General features: G+C 42.3%; 2 protein-coding genes across 2 annotated transcripts; both read left to right on the plus strand.

Moving 5' to 3' along the window:
- Window positions 1–143: 143 nt before the first annotated feature.
- LOC119563129 (prolyl 4-hydroxylase subunit alpha-1) lies at window positions 144–19,231 on the plus strand. Its single transcript, XM_037876378.1, has 9 exons — window positions 144–467; window positions 8,851–9,043; window positions 14,864–15,172; window positions 15,266–15,453; window positions 17,378–17,547; window positions 17,621–18,103; window positions 18,165–18,230; window positions 18,660–18,825; window positions 18,889–19,231. The coding sequence occupies exons 2-9, from the start codon at window positions 8,859–8,861 to the stop codon at window positions 18,972–18,974; spliced, it is 1,653 nt and encodes a 550-aa protein (XP_037732306.1). The 5' UTR covers window positions 144–467; window positions 8,851–8,858; the 3' UTR covers window positions 18,975–19,231.
- LOC119563128 (putative uncharacterized protein DDB_G0268364) lies at window positions 11,915–14,326 on the plus strand. Its single transcript, XM_037876377.1, has 2 exons — window positions 11,915–13,435; window positions 13,846–14,326. The coding sequence occupies exons 1-2, from the start codon at window positions 12,053–12,055 to the stop codon at window positions 14,179–14,181; spliced, it is 1,719 nt and encodes a 572-aa protein (XP_037732305.1). The 5' UTR covers window positions 11,915–12,052; the 3' UTR covers window positions 14,182–14,326.
- Window positions 19,232–19,391: the final 160 nt, after the last annotated feature.

Consider the following 19,391-nt stretch of genomic DNA (forward strand, 5'->3'; position numbering starts at 1 on the left):
GTGTGGTTACTCTCTTCATCTCTGAAATTTCCAGTTCATATGGAGCTGAGTTCCAAACAGAAACCAGAAATGCGCTCTTTCTGGAAGTCGGTATTTATCTACATTCGAGGCGGTAACAAAACAAAATCAGTTCCATTCGGTATTTCTCAGCGCGCGGACGCGAATTGAAGAGAAACCTTACGCAAATTATAATAAAAAGTTCAGGAAAAGAGGGACCTGCTCTTCGCGACAACAGAACGCATTCCTCAAATCGGTTCTTAAAGAAAATATCCCAAAGATACGTGAATTCTAGTGATCGAACTGTTCCCAGTTGAAGTGTAGAATATGTATCTATAAGATATAAGATAAAGCGGGGGTGGGCAATGCAATCGAGGTGTTCTCGAGGAATTGTAAACAAAGAAGGCGGCGCAATTCATTGACATCCATATCCACCGAGATCCAGCAACAAGTTCGAGGGAAAACCCTGGGTAAGTGAAAGAATCTTCTGAGATACATTTTCTAGAACTTCTGACGTGTTCTTCCTGTCAATTTCCGTCGTGCACTGATAACAAAAGTGGGTCTTTGTGAATAGAATGTGGGCCAGCTAAACAGAATATTCGATTTTGATTAGAGAGAAATGCTCTGCTGTGACAAAAACTAAACTGATTTCGTATGCTCGCACATATATACATAAGTACATATACTATATGCACTTGTTGTCACCACATGGCGATTCAATTGACCGCTTTTGCCCCCACATTTTCCCCATTTCCTACAAATGATTGATGCCTTTCCCTTCTCCGCTGGCGATAAGCCTCTAAATATCTGGACTCGAAAAAGTCTGTGCGGTCATAGGCATATATATTTTTAACGTCCGTCTGGGTGGGTTTATATAATGGGGGACTTGGGGGAGAAAAAAGGAGGAAGTGCCGCGGTCACGTAGTCAATTGTCGGCATTTGTTTTGGTTGCGATTCTCGTGCACTTCATCTAAAGTTTCATCTCTTTGCTCTCTGTTGTGGTGCTCCTTTTCGCTGGAAGGCGATTGAAATCAACCCCTAAGTGGGAATGGAACCTGTCCTGGAAGCGCTCCTGGAACCAGTCCTCTGATTGCGTTGCCAACCATGTGAAAAAAGATTCATTCTTAAAAGAAATAAAAAAAATATTTTCTAGTAATTTACCCATTTAAAACTGTTTTATATTTAATTTTTGTTTTATTAAAGGTTTAAATTAAAAAAGTTTCGTGGCCTGAAGAAAGAACCGATTGGACCGGAAGGTATTTTAGATGGGTTTGTGAAAAGGATAATTTTCTTTAGCAGGGAAATTTAAAACCATGTTTTAAAAATATAAAGCCTTTTAATAAGGTTTTATACAATTTCAAAGCATATCTTGCATATCTTCCACTAACTATTAATGCTTAAGATATATATTTTTAAAATTTTAAATTACGATAAATATTCCTCTCAAAGTCAAAGGATAAAATCCCAGTTGCATTCACCCCTATTTACCCCGGACACAAACCTCGTTGAGCTACTCCCATTAGCTGATATTGCTTATCTAATCAGAAACACTTCTCCAATTAGAGCCTGGTTAGGATGATTAATACGTATGCGTATTTTTAAAAACACAATCGGTTCCAAAAGCTTCAATTAACTTGCGAGTTAGGTGTGTTAATTTATGAAATATATAATTTAGCCACGATCTCGTTCGTTGGCTTTTGGGCTGCAAACCCATTCGATCAGTATTTGTTTGCTAATTAGTCCGGCAATGACAACCGGTTGGCAATAATAGAGATGGATGCGAAATCGAAAGTGGCCGCCAGACCAAATGAAAACCCCATCCAAGCCCAAATCCAGGTGGGGAATGCAACGAAAGTAATGACAAGGAGCCTGCCATTTGGCCCACTTCCTTGTCTGGTTTTTTTTCTCCTCCACCTTTTTTCCCAGCTCATCTTTCATAGACTTTGAACCGGTTTGATATTGCGATTTTCATCGGGGGACGCCGTTTATGCTTGCTTTTCAAGGTGAATTGTAAAATTTATGTGTGCACACGCTCCATGACGGCATCTGTCTGGTATGAATCCACTGCCATGGGTTAATGCTGGGGGCCAACGGGTGTTAAGGGGGTTGGGGACGAGCTGCGAACATTTGTCATTCATTACTAATTAGCAAACTCGCTGAATGCACTTGAATTACTCCCGCCGAGTCCTTCCTTCCTGCCTACTGAATATTTAATATGCATGCCATTTTTCCAGCACAGAGAGAAAATATTCGTATACAAAATATAATTCGGTGTTTTTATTACCTTTTAATAGTTTCTAGATGTATGAAAAGTTTATTTTTAGACCTCTATTCTGTTTACAAATATTTCGAAAACTGGAGGGACTTAGTTATTTTCAAGAAGAGATTTCTGGTAGTGTCATGTACATTTAATTTTTTTGCCAGTGCTGAGTCCTTTCTTTGGGGTTTGCGGGGTTAGACAAAGTTGCGGCAATCAAATTATCGCTTATGAAATTGAAAAGTTTATGCCCTGTGAGTAGAACTTTTGCTAGCAGACAAATCACATTAGCCCGAGCCCAAGTTCGACCCCAAGTTCTTGGGGGCAACTGCAACATGTGGCAGGAACAGTGGAACACTCTTGGCCCGGCCAACTCAATTACACTTAACCAAATTGTTTGCATAATTTGCACAAACTAGGCAGCCCGAGACCATGATTTTGCCACTCAGAACTCTTTTTTGTCCGTATTTTTTCTCGTATGTGCGAAGTGGAGAGACCTCATTCGGTGGTTGGGCCAAAGTTTGTGCCAATGATGATGATATTAAAGCCCATAATGATGATAAAGTGGTTTTGGCGAGGCGCGTCTAACGAGGTCCATTAAGTCGGTGAATTAAAGAAAAAATCGAAATCAAATTACAGTGCCAGCGAAGAAATCGACGAGTAGATGCGATGCGATTTTAATTATGCATTCGATCGACGAGCAGAGCCACGAAAATTGGCCAAATTCATCGGGGAAGGGGTCGAAAAGGAGGGGTTTTTTTCGCGGAGGAAGCCGTACCCTCGGTGAATTCCATTACGAATGGGCAAATGTCACAGCAGACATGGGAAATAAAGAGGAGGTCTTTGGAGGCTTGGGGAAGGTCAGTGCGAGGGGCTGGAGCCTGACATTTAGCAGATGGAAGACTTCGGTGGCAGCAGTTTGGCGACTTCGTGCCACATTAACAGCAACTGGCCCAAAGAGACAATGTGGCCAACAGAGCTCCACAATTTCCACGAGCTTGCTTAAAGTTGGCAAATGCCAGGGCTCAAAGAGCAGGTGCAGAGAAAGAAACACTTACTAGTTATTAAAATAGTAGACATATCTTTAATATCTGCCGAGGCTCTACGTCAGTACAAAACAACGGTTGTCGTATTTGTAGATTCCCTTTACTTAAAATAAATATTCCCAATATTAGTAAATTAACTTGCATAACTCTTAATTATTTAAAAACATCTCTTCATTATTTCTTTAATAAACAAATCATACTATTAATTCGCTATTAATTAACCTCTTAATAACATTGCCTTAACAATCAAGACACAATCGATTTAAAACTGAAAAAGCTCCACCCAGAAATCCATTCAAGTTTGGCTTTATCGTCATTAATTCAAGAAAACGTGTTTCTAAAAGACAATCTGAGAAGAGCTAGAAAAGTCTTAGGACAATGCCAATTTGTGATAAATGTTCAGATTAAATATTTTCAAATTAGACAAATTTATACTTGGGCTTTTAATGTTAAACGTTAATTTCATGCATTGCTAAAAAATTATAAATTAATGACCTCAAAACAAGAGAATTGATCCAATGAAACATAAAACATTCATAATATTTGGCCAAGTCTTCCCCCACAAGACGATAAATATTTATAGGTTTTAAAATGCTTCAGCTAAGATTAAGTCGAACGTCATTTTGGAAACTTGTTTTAAGATAATGGCTTATTTAAATAACAACAATTCGCAAAATGACTATTAAATTCGGATTTGAAGATTTTTAGCTTGAAATACTCAATCATTACTCAATTTTCTCGAGTGTAGTGGATAGCTTAGTTTTAGCTCCAAATTGGCTGCGGATGCACAGTTTTGAGTCCGCTTTCGGTGGCTCATAAATGTCAGTGGAGCTACTGGGCTGCTGGTGTCTGAGTTATGGTTTTAGCCCCGTTCATCTCGGAGTCGCTTCGGCAGCTTCCTCGCCTTCACCGGTCATAAAATTGATGAACGGCATTGTGGGGGTCACGATAGACCAACAAACCTGCAGACCCACTATCCACCTGCCAATCGGCCTTGCAAACGCTTTACACCCACCAACCACCCACTCAAGGGGGTGCCACCCATAGCATTTGCACCTGAATAATGATGTCGTGTCTGCTCAAATTGTCCCCCTGCATTTTATAGAATTGGTGCCGTTTGCTGACAGTTCCATTTGAGCAAAAGTGTCGCACTTTGGCGGGAAAAACGAAGAACAGCTTCCCAGGAAACAGGTGAATATGCTGCTCTCGATAGGCGGGCTTCCATTGTGTGGGACAGGTGGCACAGTGAAGTCTCCGCAAAGTGGACAAATGCTGTGACAACGGGGTGACTACTTAGTGATGAGAAGGGTACTAGTTTAGTACCTAGAAATGGTATTAAAATGAATACCTTTAATTAATTTATTGGTTCGGAATCTTTAAGAAACTATTATTGGAGTTCGAGTACGAATATTACAAAATCCTTTAGTAAGCAACTACGTATTATTCCCGAATTTCGGTTTTAGATTATAGATATTTAAGTCGAACCGAATTTGCTTGGTCCAGATCGTCTTCAATAAATGCGAACTATTTTATATGTATACTAAAGTTAGGTTGAGTACGTAAGTTTTTTCCAAATTAAGTATAGTATTACCGGTTCCATTCTGAAAACTAAGTACCTATCTACACCCATCCTAGCATCACTGTTTTCAGCCAATACTATATAGCCAACCAGGTCACCATTTGAAACTTTTTCCATGTGGCAGCGAGGACACTTTTTTGCCAGGTAGGAAACACTTGCTGACTGGCCAGATGCGATGCGAGTAATGCTAGTTCGCCGTCACCCGGCACAAAAGTATCTGCGTATCTGTATCCGTGAAGCAGCCAGCCATCTCCATTTTCATTTCCATTTCCATCGCCGTCGTTACTTTTCGCAGTCAGTCAGTGGGTCGAACATTGAGCTTAGTCAGCGTTTTGCACACAAAATATTTCATAACTTAATTGCAGCTGGGCGCAAGATAACAAAATTTGTCGAACAAAAGCCGGCAGCAAATTCATTTTCATTTCACGTCGCGCTTTTCTTCATCGGGAAAGCGCAGTAAAATCATGAAAAAAAGAAGAGGTTGCATAAGGCACAGAATACACGCAAGCCAAAAAAGTAGAAAAATTTGCTGAGCTAGCTTTACTGTTGGTTGGTTTTACTCGATGGGCGGACTGTGAAATAGAGGCGTGGCCCGTGTGGCAAATGCAATCCGATGACGAAAGTCCATTCGATTGCAACACAATTCGCACCGCAAGAAGTGCACAAAGTGATGGTGATGATGAGGCGTGAATCGAATTGATTGGGAGATTAGTTTGCCCAACTGGCCAGAAGGAGATGTGATGAAAGTGAGGGAAATGCGTCGTCTTGACTGGGCTGAAATCGAATTTTCCTCGGCCATGCATTAATTTCCGTAACCATATCAACTTTCTGCTCTTTTCCACTCGGTTGGAGTTTGTAATTTGCTGCCAATTAGTTTAACGTGAAATCCAATTTCAGCTTTTATTCGGGGAGCATCCTCTGGCGAATTTCTGGTCACTTCTCGACTTCAACCGCAGTCTATGGTAATTAGAGCTGCCTGACATTTCGCAATCATTTATTCCAGCTTTCTGATAATTTTGTATTTTGCATATTTCGAATATGCCTTCATTTGTATTCCACTCTGGCTTTATGGGGCCCATCACTTTGATCGACCTGCAATGTGAGTAATCCCGTGCTGGAGGTTCAGACAACTTGGCAGGCTCTGCATAAAAAGTGTATATAAATATAATATAAATATTCACATAGCTTTATTACCGTTTTTTAACTGTAGTACATAAGCTTGATCGAAACTCGTAAATTATAACTTTTATTGAATTGGAATGGAATTTAATTTAACGACCCACACTGATTTAATTTTGTTAACATTACCATAAAGATGTTAAATTTAATACCGCCGAATTACCGCTAATACGCTGACAGTTATAGTTGAGATTACTTTAAAAGCCGACACAATGTGACAACCATCTTAATCCAGATTATTGTCACGCTTTTTGTTAGAAGTATGATATTGCAAAGAGAGGTTGTATTTAAAGTCTTAAATTGCCAGATTAGTATACTTTTTGTTTTATAAAAATGGTTTATTGAGAAAAACGTCTTGATAAAAGAGATTGAGAATTAAAAGATATTAAAAATTACTATAATTACATCGCATTGCTAGAATTTTAATAATATTTAAAAGTATATCTTGTTGACTTATTTTTAATTTTTTTTTTGCACACATTTTTCAAAATAATTTATCAGACTGATAAGGAATGAATATAGAAAAAAATGTTTTAAGAAATTTTTAAAAGAATTATAAGCAACTGCTTGAATTATAAGCAACAAAATTAATTTCTTACTCAAGTAAAATGTAAGGTTTAATTTATAAACACTTACTTATAGGCACTTATAGCACTTATACAATTATAAATTATACAATTTCCTACTCAAAATATTTGTGTCAAAAACTGCACCTAACAACCATAAATCGCACCTTACTTTAATCAATTTTTTATGGGAAGTCTTTTCTTCCGGCTGTTTTAAATTCTTTGCCTTAAATTGTGCAACTCATGGCAAAAAACATGCGCCTCTGTTGCACTGAAATTCTTGCACATTAAAGCAAATAATTTGGTTCACACTTTATGGAGAGCATAAAACGATCGCCGGGGAGTTCGGTGAACTTGTCGAAGTCAGAAATTCCTCATTCCTCGCGAATGCAGATGAAATAATATTTGCATTTCAATAAGTCTGATTGTGTAACGCTGTTTGGCTTGGGAGAACCGTTAAAGGTTTGGTCATCATCACTCACAATAAAAGGTTTTTTTGTTTCTATGGCTCTCCGCTGCAGCGACGCGTATCTGTGAGATACATTTGCATAAATAACGGAGTTCTTTGAACCCAAATTAATTTCCCGTGGAGATGCAGGGCTAGAAATTAGCCCGAATACCCTATCTGAAATCAGGAACATCGGTCCGAAACTGGAAAGTTAAATGGAATTGAACGACCGAGCCGTAAATTTAATAGCTGCTGCCCTCGTTCTGATCACAGATTCGAAACCTCCCAACTAGAAATGGAAATGGAAATAGAAATAGATCTGGATTTTGGCAGGGGGACCACATAACCGGTCTGGGCGAGATTATTTAATATTTGCTGACAACCGCGTTGGCTCTTAACACATGTTAGCTGACATAAATCGACTTTGCCTTCGCAGCATCCATAACTCCAACCAGAAGTATTGGCCAAAATGCCGCATATTAATAACAGATCTTATCTTCTGAGTGACTGATTAATGTGAGCAATTACCTGCTCAAGTTCGAGTCTGTCCTCTGACTTGGCAGAATTAATTACTGCTGATTAATTATTCAACGCCCTCTTGGAGGAGCATGCATCACCCTTAATTCGTCCTTGTGGTTTTTCGGAGGACTTTTCGGACCACCCACCCAGTGAACCACCGCAGACGAACATGCCATCCTCTTCAATATGCAAATTGAGTGCGCGTTTATCTTAAAGATGCGAATTAACAGCGCGCTACTAATTAATATCAATTAAAATTTATTGGCACGCTAACTGAGCCGCAATCTATGCGGTCCCGCCTCAAAAACGGAACTGGAAACAAACTTGAATTCGCTGTTCCTGTCAGCTGAAAACTGATTGAGGTATATTGGCTTGAAACGAATTGGGGGGTATGGCAATATATATGAAACTTGATACATCATGAGATACAAAGGCCACAAAGCTTTGGCAAGGTGAATTTGCATGTGCAAGTGTGAACGGGCTGTTTAACGGGGTTTCCATTTCAAAATTATTATGAAGTAATATTTATTTGATATTGCATACACGTTACAGAGAAATAACTTTAAAAACTAAAGTTACAATAAGCTTAAATTGCAAACAGTCTGTTAAATAAAATATGGAATTGTAATGACCCACTTTCTCCACTGAGTGATATAAATCAAAAGACATGTTTAATGCAGCAAAGTCAAAGCTCCTCGAATAATTTGAGATGCAAAGTGACGTAAAGTAGGTATTTAAAATTGAAGATTCTTGTTCCACTTTTGACTGTGACAAATTGTAGCACATTGCCAATGGAAATATTCCAGAGGCAATAAGGGAAATACATATGAATTGCAAATAGCTTCTGGCAAGGGAAATACTGGCACTTAAAGAGAATTTCTCCGTTCAGTAGAGTGTCATCGAATGTTTGTGGACCTGTTTTATTATTGTCGTCGGCTTGTAGGGAGCGCAGTAAAGTAAACGCCATAAAACAATCCGCTGGATGGCAGGTCAAAATAAAAAACGCTCATTAAAATAAATTGCCAAATGCCCGAAACTCAAGCAGCAGCTGCCCCCTGATAAAAAAACATTCTGCTCTTTAGCTAGCTCGGTAGCGAAATTAATCAATATAAAAGTCGATGTCGATTTCGAGTTCAGTGAGCTTAGGGGCTTCTCCTTACACATGGTTGGAGATTTAAGGCCAAAATCGTATTCTAAGCTATATTTTTGTAACAATTTTAAAGGCATTTTAAACTTACAGATATCCCTCTTTTTTGCAGATTTTAAAATGGCAGGTGACTGGCGATTGATGTTCCTGCTGGGAGTCCTGATTTTTGTGGGTGTACCTGTGAATGGGGAGGTTTACACCGCCCTGGCTGAGATGGAGGAACTACTTGAGACTGAATCCGTATTGATTACCAACCTAGAGGGCTACATACGCGTGCAGGAGAAGAAGCTGAACTTCCTCAAGAAGTGAGTATCCCCTGTCCGAATTCAGTGCAACTAATTGAGCTTAAGTAACCCAGAAATTAATTGGGAAGCCCTGCATTTAATGGGTTGAAAGTTGCCTAGTTGAATCTCACCATATGATTTCTAATAAACTTTGTTCGGCCAATGCTTGTGAAGTCCCACATTCTAAAACTTAATTAAATTTGAAAATGAAAATGTGCATTTATTTACCATGTTTTGTAATTAACCCATCGAGAGCGGTTAATATTATTTTACATTTGCCCATAACTAAAGCGTAAATTCAATCACTAATTACTTGCTTTGTTTACAAATAAACAGAAAAAAACCATTCTCTTTTCATTTAATTATCTCTAATGAATTTGGCCTTTCGACTTGCAACGTGTTGTTGCAGCTTTGCTTGAATGGAAGCTTTAATATTCGGTTTTAATAATATTTAAGGCAAAAATTGTAATAATTGTGAAGCAGTTTAGCAGGGAGTCCAATTAAACTCACGATTACTGTCATGGTTTTTATACTGTATTTACGAAAATGAGTTTATGAGATTTAGGAAATGAGATTACTCACATCGTTGTATTTTCTAAATGGTACTTGTAGATACATTTATATTTTATTTCATTTTAATGTGAAATGTGTAGTTTAAAATGAATTGAGAGATAAAAAGTTGCAAAGGTGTTACAATGATGTTTACTCGTACATATACTTTGAAATTAAATGAAAATAAAAGAGTGTGTGTTAATTTATTCAATGCCATAGGATTGTGTTATTTGGATGTTGCAATCAGTGAATGGAAAGGTTTATTTTCTAGTATATTTTATGGTCTACATCTTCTGCGGACTTTAGAAAGACTGCCTCTATAAGGCCAGCTCCAAGCAGACCCCTATGCTGCTTAGCATAAATACTTCTTATGCAGTTGGTGGCAAGATGTTGCTAGATCGCAAATGGGGGACTTAAAACGAAGTTCAGGTAGTCGCCTGCATTCTGGTAATTACTTTTGCCACGTGCGAGGGGCAGCTGTTGCACGCACCTAGTTCTACTATATACACAGATATATATCCGTTTCTGAGAGGCGCTCCTTGCACACATGACTGCAGATACATATCTTTTGCTTATGTGGCAAGGGGATCTATGTGGCATGCATATGTATATAAGAACTGTCGGCGGAAATAATATGGGGGAGAGAGAGCAGGGTGCAGGATGCGGTGAGGCAACTCCCCTAATCAAGTAATGCCAGTCGCACTCAGGACACTCGGATACTCAGAATCTATCTTCTGCGGCTGTTTCTGCTGTGTCCTGTTTCTGTTCCTGTTTCTGTTGCTGCATTTGTACCTTGGCTTTGTCACAACAAAGGACGAGACAGGATCCTCACAAACAGCAAACAGCTGACAGCTGTTATCCTTGTGCGCTGTCATTGCCCCCTGCCGTTGCGTATCTGTATCTGAGTATCTGCGTATCTGAGTATCTCAGTATCCTTCGGATGCAGAATCGCATGTCGCGTGCCGTCTGCCGGCGCTTAAAATTTAATGCCTCTTAAATTCTGCCACTGGCCAGCTGTTGGTGCCTCCAGTTTCTGGCTAATCCGCTTGACAGTCGCCCTGTGGCTGCGCTGATTTGCTTTTGGCCAGAAGGCAATCAAATTGGCCACCACAAAAGGCCAACACTGCGCTCTTGCAGTCAAATATGCCCAGCTCAAAGGCATATATGCAATGTGGGAGGTGAGATCCGGATGAAGTTGGCCCCGAAACATACGTACTCCTCCGTTTTCCTCTGGCAACCAAAAATGTAACGGTCGCTTGGGCAATCGAAAATCAGGGGAGTGGCTGCCTTTAGGGAAGGTTTTCGGTATGCACAAACATCAGAGCTAAACAAGTATTTATTTTGGGGGAAAGATACGCACCTTGAAATACCCCTCATTTCAAATAATCTGCTCCTTCATGTCTTAGATGAATTAATTTTATCATTATCCTTCTTTAGTGGTATTTTTTTTACAATTTATTTGTTCTTCTTATATGCACAACTGCTTTTTTCATTGTCATTCTTGTTATTTAAATATTTTTTGATGAAAGAAATTGTGCTGGCAAATTAGAATGAAAATATTAAAACTTGAAATGCGAATGGTAGCTCTAGTTTATGACTGGACATATTTATGGCAGAAGTATGTGCATATTAAACTAAACTGTTCTCTGAAAACATGCATTTGAAGTTTATTTTGTCATTTGATAAAGACGACTAGAACAAAAACTTGATGTGCTTTCAAAAATATAAAACTTTTTAATACATTTCGGCGAAGAGAAAGGAAAACAAATAAGAACTATTAAAGCACATAGAAGAGCAACTAGTTCTTATGGCAAAACTCCAAAAAGTAAACATTCATACATATATGGAAATGGTGTCATATTGTCGGTGGTGACAGTGTGCTGATAATCTGGTTGTGTTTTATATAACCTGTATTTAAAACACATACATCATACCCTTCAGCTTTTCTTCCAAGCGGTATCAAAACTGAATTAAAGCCGCGAGGGAACGCATATGAGTTGGTAAATAAGAATTAAAAACGCTGATAAACGCCGGCTGGTCCTGCAATTCGCCAGGGGTTTTAGTTTTGTAGTTGAAATGTCTCAGTTGGAAGTGAAATAATGTGAACTGGCAATGGGTTTCAACCCCCATATCGCTGAGCAGGAGCAGATGTTTCTGGCTTTTCGGTTCCTTCTGGCCTAATGGAACGCGCCAAACACAGTCGGTCATTGTACGGGTGTCTTATGTACAAGCAAACGGTGGTGTTTTATAGAGAGTGGGGGTACGGTTTCGGGGACGGGGACTTAGGGCACGATCCACTCGACTGCGCGCCGGCGCAGGAAGTGGAGGAAGTTGAGGAGCTGCCGGCTGGAACGGCTCTCCAGATCAGTCGAGTCGCAGTTGCCGAGGCGAACGGATCGTGCGAAAAGAGTGCTACGAACTAGGAACTAGAAGAACACCCCTCAAAGGCTGTGGAATAACCACCAGTACAGTGCCAACATGTCGCAGCATAACTATACAAACCCGGCCTTTTGCCAAAACAGCGAGTTCTACCCAGTGCCCAGTGGTAATAGCTCCTCGCGCGGAGTGGAGTCTATCTACAATAGGAGTCTCCAGATAAACTTTGGGGCAGCTCCGCCGCGTGCTCCTCGAGATCCCCGCGAGGGTCCCCTGCGAATGCAACGTAGCATGTCCACGCGATCGGTGACGCGGAAACAACACCAGCAGCAGCAGCAACATGTGCAGCAGCAACATCAGCAGCAGCAACATCAGCAGCAGCAACATCAGCCACACCAGCTCAATCAACCCATGCAAAAGCCGTCTTCTAGTGGCCGCTATGCCTTGGTTCCCCTAGAGGAACTGAACAGCAGTAGGGCCGGTAGATATGCCATAGTTCCCGGTCAGGCGGCCCAGAGATTGGCCCGATCGCAGGATGACCTGGATCGCTATAGCTCCAGACATGGATTGCAGGAGGAGGAGGAGCCACACTCCTTCCACGAAGAACCCCACCAGGAGACGCAGTTCGCCAGCCTGCCCCCCGTACTGAATTTGCCACCCAAGCCCAGGAACATTAGCAGCAATCCCAATCAAACCCAGATAAAGCATGCTTTCAGCAGCGACTTTGGCAGCAAGACCTTTTTGATAGTGGACAAGAACAGCAACCAGAGGTACCAGATGGTGCCCACTGCCGAGGACGAGGAGTTAGTGGACGAGAACCAGGAGATCATACAGATGCACAATGGCCGTGCCCATAGGTATGCAGTGGTGCCCACGGATGCGGATGACGATGAGGATCTGCAGGAGGAGCAGGAGCAGCAGGAAACCTGCTTGAGCAACCTGGAGATGAGTCAACAGTATGCCGCCAGGACCTCGACTCCGCAGCAGAGGAATGCAGCGGCGGCCACAAGGGCGCTCCACGAGCTCCTGACCACGCCCAGGAAGATGCAGCCGCCCCCGAGATTGGCCCACTCCACGCCCCGGAATGCCGCCCACCATGAGCAGCTGCAGCTGGAAAGGCGGCTGGAGATCTACAAGAGCCAGCAGATATATAAGAGCCAGCAGGTTGCAACATTAGGAGTGGGAGCTCCTCCCAGCCTGCCCCTTCGGCAGAGCAGACTCTCCCCCCAGCGACTCCACTACGAGACGGTGAAGCCACTGCCCATGCAGATGACCGACCGCTCCATGGCGGTGATCAGTCCCAGGGTCCAGGAGCAGGACCAGGAGCGGGAGCAGGACCTGAGCAGCATCCAGGGAAAGGGAAAGAACAACAACTCGTATCCCCAGAAGATGGCCAATGCCACCATCACCCTGGCCGTCGTCTCCCTGATGCTCGTCCTGGGCAGCACCATGAACGCGGGACTCATCATCTACATGATTGGCCATGTAAGTAGTCTAAAACCCTTATTAAACCTCAATAAAACCCTGAAAATTATCGATACTCTAAACTTCTTTACAATTTAAAAGAAAACATTTTTGTTTAACGCAAGGAAAATTCATATTTCTACCCAGGAAATCAATGTATTTACACAATTTTAAAAATTTTCAAGAACATTTTTGTATAACCAAATTTTTAAAAGGCAATAATTTTTGAACAGCCAAGTTTAAATACAAAAAAATATGTTTTTGTTCATAATAACTATTGTTTCATTTTAGAGAAGCAAACCTTTTTACTAAAAATATTAAGGCAATATATAATTTCAAATGTTGCTTAAAGATATACAGATACGATAATTATAAGGAGTTGTAAGAGATTTTTATCAACACTTTAACAACTTGAATTTCATCCCCGGCAGCTTGGAAAGTCCTTCTACCTGCAGTTCGGCCTGGTGGCCTCCTTTTCCGGAATGGGATTGGGCTTCCTGGGATTCAAGTCGCGCCACTGCGAGTGGCTGCCTAACAGGAGCTACAGTTCCGGATACATCCTGGTCACCGTGTTCTGCCTCTTCAAGTCCTGCGGATTGCTGGTGATTCTGGTGGTGGACCCCTTTCCCGGCTTTCCCGTCCACGATGTGACCACTGGCGTTATCCTGGGACTGTCCATGTTCACCATGTTCTTTATCGCACTGGGAGTCCTGGGAAGTCTGTGGTGCCACCGACCTCCTCCAGACAACCGCGTCAATGTGGTCTAATCCTCGGAAATTAGTTATACCCGCCCTTAGTTTCTAATTTAGTTGTAAGCCATCCACTTCGACTTCAAGAACTTGACACACCGAACGGCTAAGAGACCAAAAACAAAGTATTAGATTTGTAATCAGAGGAAGATCACCATCCCCCAAAACGACTGTATATAATAAGTGGGTTGTACTTACTGCTAGATCATAGTATGTTTACCTTATTGTTCACCTTTATGTAGTTTTGGTATAAGAATAAAATAAAAGCACTTGATTACCAGTAACTATGCTCTTTGTTTATGAGAAAGTAGTTGGGGAAAATTAGCAAAAATAGAGGTCAGTTAGTTAAAGCCGGTTTCAGCAAAAATTATATTCGATGACTAAGTGTTACATTTTTCTGAAGGTATAAGCAATTTAAATAATGTGGGACACTACATGCGCAAGCCAATGCATTTTTAACTCAGTAAGTAGGTAAAACACTGCCATGTTCCCAACTTAAGCCATTGTTTTTGCATTTGCTTATTGATAAACAAGAAGTTACGCCATTTACTTTGAGCCGTAGCTTACTTTTGCCGCAGGACTTGTGCTTTTCTTTCTGGCCAAGTTCAAACTTTGGCTTTGAAACGCAATTTGCCTGCCCGTGAAAAGCACTTAGTGAACTGTCTGCTAAGTTTTCCCTTTCTCCTTTGAACATTTCCAGTAAAATGGACGAGTACCAGAGGGAGCACGCCGACGCCTCCAGCGACATAACCGCCTATGTATCCAACCCGATCAATGCCTATCTGCTGACCAAGCGGCTGACCACCGACTGGCGCCAGGTGGAGAACCTCATGGAGCACGATGTGGGCACGGAGTTCGTGCAGAACATCACCCAGTACCGGAATGTGCTCAAGTTCCCCTCCGACGAGGATCTCAACGGGGCGGCGGTGGCCCTGCTCCGCCTGCAGGACACCTACCAGCTGGATACATCGAGTGTGGCGCGGGGCAAGCTGAACGGCATTCAGTACAGGTGGGATTAGAATTCGAATTTAGATGGCTTACCCAGAAGCATAAGCCACTTGAAAATTGGAAAACCAACCTGACCACATTTATTATCCCGCAGCACGGAAATGTCCTCGGACGACTGCTTCGAGCTGGGCAGACAGTCGTATGTGAACCACGACTACTACCACACGGTCCTCTGGATGAACGAGGCCATGGCCAGGATGCTGGAGGAGCCCACCAACCACACCCAGAGCTTCACCAAGGCCGACATCCTCGAGTACCTGGCCTTCTCCACCTACAAGGAGGGTGAGTCCCAGTACGAGTCCAGTTTCGGGCTCCTTTTTATCTGTTCCCAAAGTGCTTGATTGCACTCGAAGAAAACTAGTGCCTAAAGAATGTAGTTCCTTGGAATTCCCTTACAAAAAATATATATTTCAAGGAATTGGTGGTTTCTTATTTAAATCTCAATCTTCTCGCTACTTAAAAACTCTATAAGAACCTCACAATGTCCATCTTGTCCATGCAACCTCCTAAAACTAGAATTACTCCTTGAATTGCGGTAATTAAATTCCCCGAGTGTGTTTGCCGTCCCATTTCGTTGTTGTCATTGCTCGTTTGCATGGCACTTTCGAGGTCCATTTGGCTGCAGGAAATTGCACTCTGTCCCCGAACCACTTGCCTCCTGTAGTCCTGCCCCTGCCGCACTTCCCACAGTTTCCACACTTTCCACACTTTTCACCTGGAGCCGCTCTTAGGGTCCTCGTGCCCCATTAAGTGCGGAAAAGTGTTGGCCATCTGCAGCCAGTGCGACAATGTTGCCGCAAACGGAGGAGCTATCACGTAGAGCTGGCCAGGATCGGCACGTCCTTCTGCCAGGCAGCTGTGTGCTTTATTAACGTCTTATTACCCCGGTTAGAGTCCCCTATCCGTTCATCAAAGAGCAGGCACACGTCTCTGTGTCTTTAGTGGGTGCTTGTTGGCTCTAGATGATTCTGCACAGAAAGAAATGCGAATGAAAAATCATGGGGATATCATTATAGAACCTAAATCTGCATAAGTTAAATAGCCAGGTGTTTTAAATCACTTGTAAAGGTATCGAAAACCTCTTTAAGTGATACCCCACCATTTCTAAAATATCAGCTAACAGGTTCTGTTCTTTAGTGACTCTTTATATTAATAATATATCATAATTTAGTATCATGTTTGATACACTACATACTTCCAGACAGCTGTCTAAATGATATCACACCCTAGTGACTTCTTATATTATAATATCAATATGATACCTTAATACTAAACTTAGTACCATGTTTTTCTTCAGATACCATAACTATCTACTTGACATCCAGCTTTATTTTCTGTGCAGAGTGTCTTGCTCAACGCACAACTCATGGGCGTGGCCGGGGGCTGGGCGGAGGTGCCGCCATATTGTGTTGAGGAACGACACGAAAAAACAACACAAATGGGTCCGCCCTCGAGGCAAGTGACAGGCTTTCTGTCACCCAACCACTCAGATCCTGATCCTGGCCCCCTCCACCTCCCTGCGCCTCTGGGTGGCACACATGTGTCGGGAGATGCAAATTTAAATTCCTGTCGCCGACAGGGTTTCAAAAGTTGAGGTCGTGCTGGAGGTGGGGGTTAAAGCCGGATTTCTCTGGAAACCCCTATGTACGACAGCCAGAACTTATTAGTTTGGGTCGGGGCAGGGATAACTGACTGCCTGGACCTGGACGCAAATGAATAAATAAGTGCGCAGCTTTGGTAACTTTGGAAACAATCCAATCGACTTGATGGCCCCAGTAGTTTAAGTTAAGGTCCCAGGAGGAGCGGGAAGTTCGAGGTCAGGCGCTGAAACTTTCCAAGATACTGTGGCATACTTTCGGGCAAAGCCTGCTTTACTTAGTGGGGCATCGGTATCGCACTTAAGACTCTCTTTTAACCCCTGATGTATTAATTGGGTGGGTTGGTCAAGTGCGAAACGAAACTCTTGACTTTAAATAGGTGTTTCACTAACCCGCTGTTTGTTTATTCATGATATCACAGGCCCTTTTAGTGAGAAGGCCCCACTTTGATGTTCTTTAGTTAAGGGCTGTGGGACGATATATTAAAGTATTCGGAGTTAGGGAATTATTAAGGGTATTTTATCGGTTTAAAGTATGAAACCTTACATTGCTTTATTTGCGAGGATGTGACTTTTGTAATTAATCCCAATACTTGTTGACTTTTTTAGGGAACATAGAGAGCGCCCTGACCATGACCAATGAGCTGCTCCAACTGCTTCCGCACCACGAGCGGGCCAATGGAAACAAGCGGTTCTACGAGAAGGAGATTGCCAACCAGCTGAACCTGAAGAAGATGAAGGGCGACGATGGCACCGACGAGATGCCCAAATCCGACTTGGTAAGATAGATACGATTGGAAAATAAAATTAAATATATCTCACTGAAAGATAAATCCCTTACTCCAAACTCAGCCCGTGGCCAAAAGCGATCCGGCCATTTTCGATCTGACAGAGCGCAGGGCCTACGAGATGTTGTGCCGGGGTGAACTGAAGCCTTCTCCCTCGGATCTCAGGCCCCTGCGATGTCGGTATGTGACCAACAATGTGCCCTTCCTGCGACTGGGTCCCCTGAAACTGGAGGAGGCCCACATGGAACCGTACATAGTGATCTATCACGATGCCATGTACGATGGCGAAATGGATGTGATCAAGCGGATGGCTCGTCCGCGGTTCCGCAGAGCTACGGTCCAAAATTCCGTGACCGGAGCACTGGAGACCGCGAACTACAGGATCAGCAAGTCGGCCTGGCTAAAGACCCACGAGGACCGGGTGATCGAAACAGTGGTGCAGCGCACGGCGGATATGACCGGTCTGGACATGGACTCTGCCGAGGAACTGCAGGTTGTGAACTACGGCATCGGAGGACACTATGAACCGCACTTTGACTTTGCCAGGGTGGGTACTTCCCCCGGGGAACCAACTATTTTTATCCAGCTAAAACGTAAATCATTTTCAGAAAGAGGAACAGCGAGCCTTTGAGGGTCTTAATCTGGGCAACCGCATTGCCACCGTTTTGTTCTACGTAAGTTGCTTTCATGTTATCCACCTACCCCTTTTTATTTTAATAAATTAATCCGGTACACATGCAAGTTGTTTTTCCGCACTCGCACATCCTACTCAACTGTTAAAATAAAATTCCATGAATTTTCGCTTTATTTGCACAAGCCAACAGAATCATTAGTAGGGCTTATTTATAAATAGAGATGCGTAGGTTGCAGTGCGACTGAATAGAACGCCATGGCAAAAGGAACGCACAATGGCAGAAAAATAGATACAAAGCACAAAGCAGCCTTGCAAATGTGGTTTTCTGGTATCTGTGGGATGCTTTTTATTGTTGCTCAATGGTCAATAGAGGGCTTGCAAAATAATTGGTCTCACAAAATAATATATTTTATTTAGTGCAATTTGTAATATGTATCCTTAAAATCTCTCTTTGACCTCCAACCTTTAGATGAGTGACGTGGAGCAGGGAGGAGCCACAGTCTTCACATCCCTCCACACTGCTCTGTTTCCCAAGAGGGGCACGGCTGCCTTCTGGATGAATCTCCATAGGGATGGAGAGGGCGATGTGAGGACCCGTCATGCCGCCTGTCCCGTACTTACGGGCACCAAGTGGGGTAGGTACTCTGCCACTAATAAGACATCATATCATACTATATATTTCGTTTCCCACAACCCAGTGTCCAACAAGTGGATCCACGAACGTGGCCAGGAGTTCCGCAGACCCTGCGACTTGGACGAGGATCACGGCGAGTTCGCCATCTAAGCCGGAGTCTAGTTAGCGAATGCAACGAATCTCAAGAGCGGAGTGTTTTCCTTCGCCCTCGGCCACCGACTTCCTATTGTACATAAAGCATTCAGCCCGAAGAAGGTCGCATCTGTTCTACTTACCGGTTCTGCTTTTGGAACCCACTTCTACTTCTACCTAGCCGTATCTTAGACTCGTATGGAATTTATCTACTTTTGTATATTTGCCTAGATTAAGTAGTGAAAAAATTGCAATAAAATCGAAATTCAAAGCAAGTAAATGGTATTTTGGGAGGATTGTATATATTTATTTTATGTAAGGGAATTGGGGAATGAATGACTTGACTTATTTGTTTCCTAAATAAAATAAAAGGAAAATAAAAGCTTAACCATAATCGAGAGTAGACAATTTTGCTCTGTAAAATATGTTAAGGTG

The sequence above is a fragment of the Drosophila subpulchrella genome, chromosome 3R (genome assembly GCF_014743375.2).
Source record: "Drosophila subpulchrella strain 33 F10 #4 breed RU33 chromosome 3R, RU_Dsub_v1.1 Primary Assembly, whole genome shotgun sequence".
NCBI lineage: Eukaryota > Metazoa > Arthropoda > Insecta > Diptera > Drosophilidae > Drosophila > Drosophila subpulchrella.

Bases quoted from the DNA above. Each gene is read 5' to 3' on its own strand.
- LOC119563128 (XM_037876377.1), top strand. From the start codon at position 12,053: ATGTCGCAGCATAACTATACAAACCCGGCCTTTTGCCAAAACAGCGAG. The intron at 13,436-13,845 runs GTAAGTAGTCTA...CATCCCCGGCAG, and splicing joins TCATCTACATGATTGGCCAT to CTTGGAAAGTCCTTCTACCT.
- LOC119563129 (XM_037876378.1), top strand. From the start codon at position 8,859: ATGGCAGGTGACTGGCGATTGATGTTCCTGCTGGGAGTCCTGATTTTT. The intron at 15,173-15,265 runs GTGGGATTAGAA...ATTATCCCGCAG, and splicing joins CTGAACGGCATTCAGTACAG to CACGGAAATGTCCTCGGACG. The intron at 18,104-18,164 runs GTGGGTACTTCC...AATCATTTTCAG, and splicing joins CGCACTTTGACTTTGCCAGG to AAAGAGGAACAGCGAGCCTT.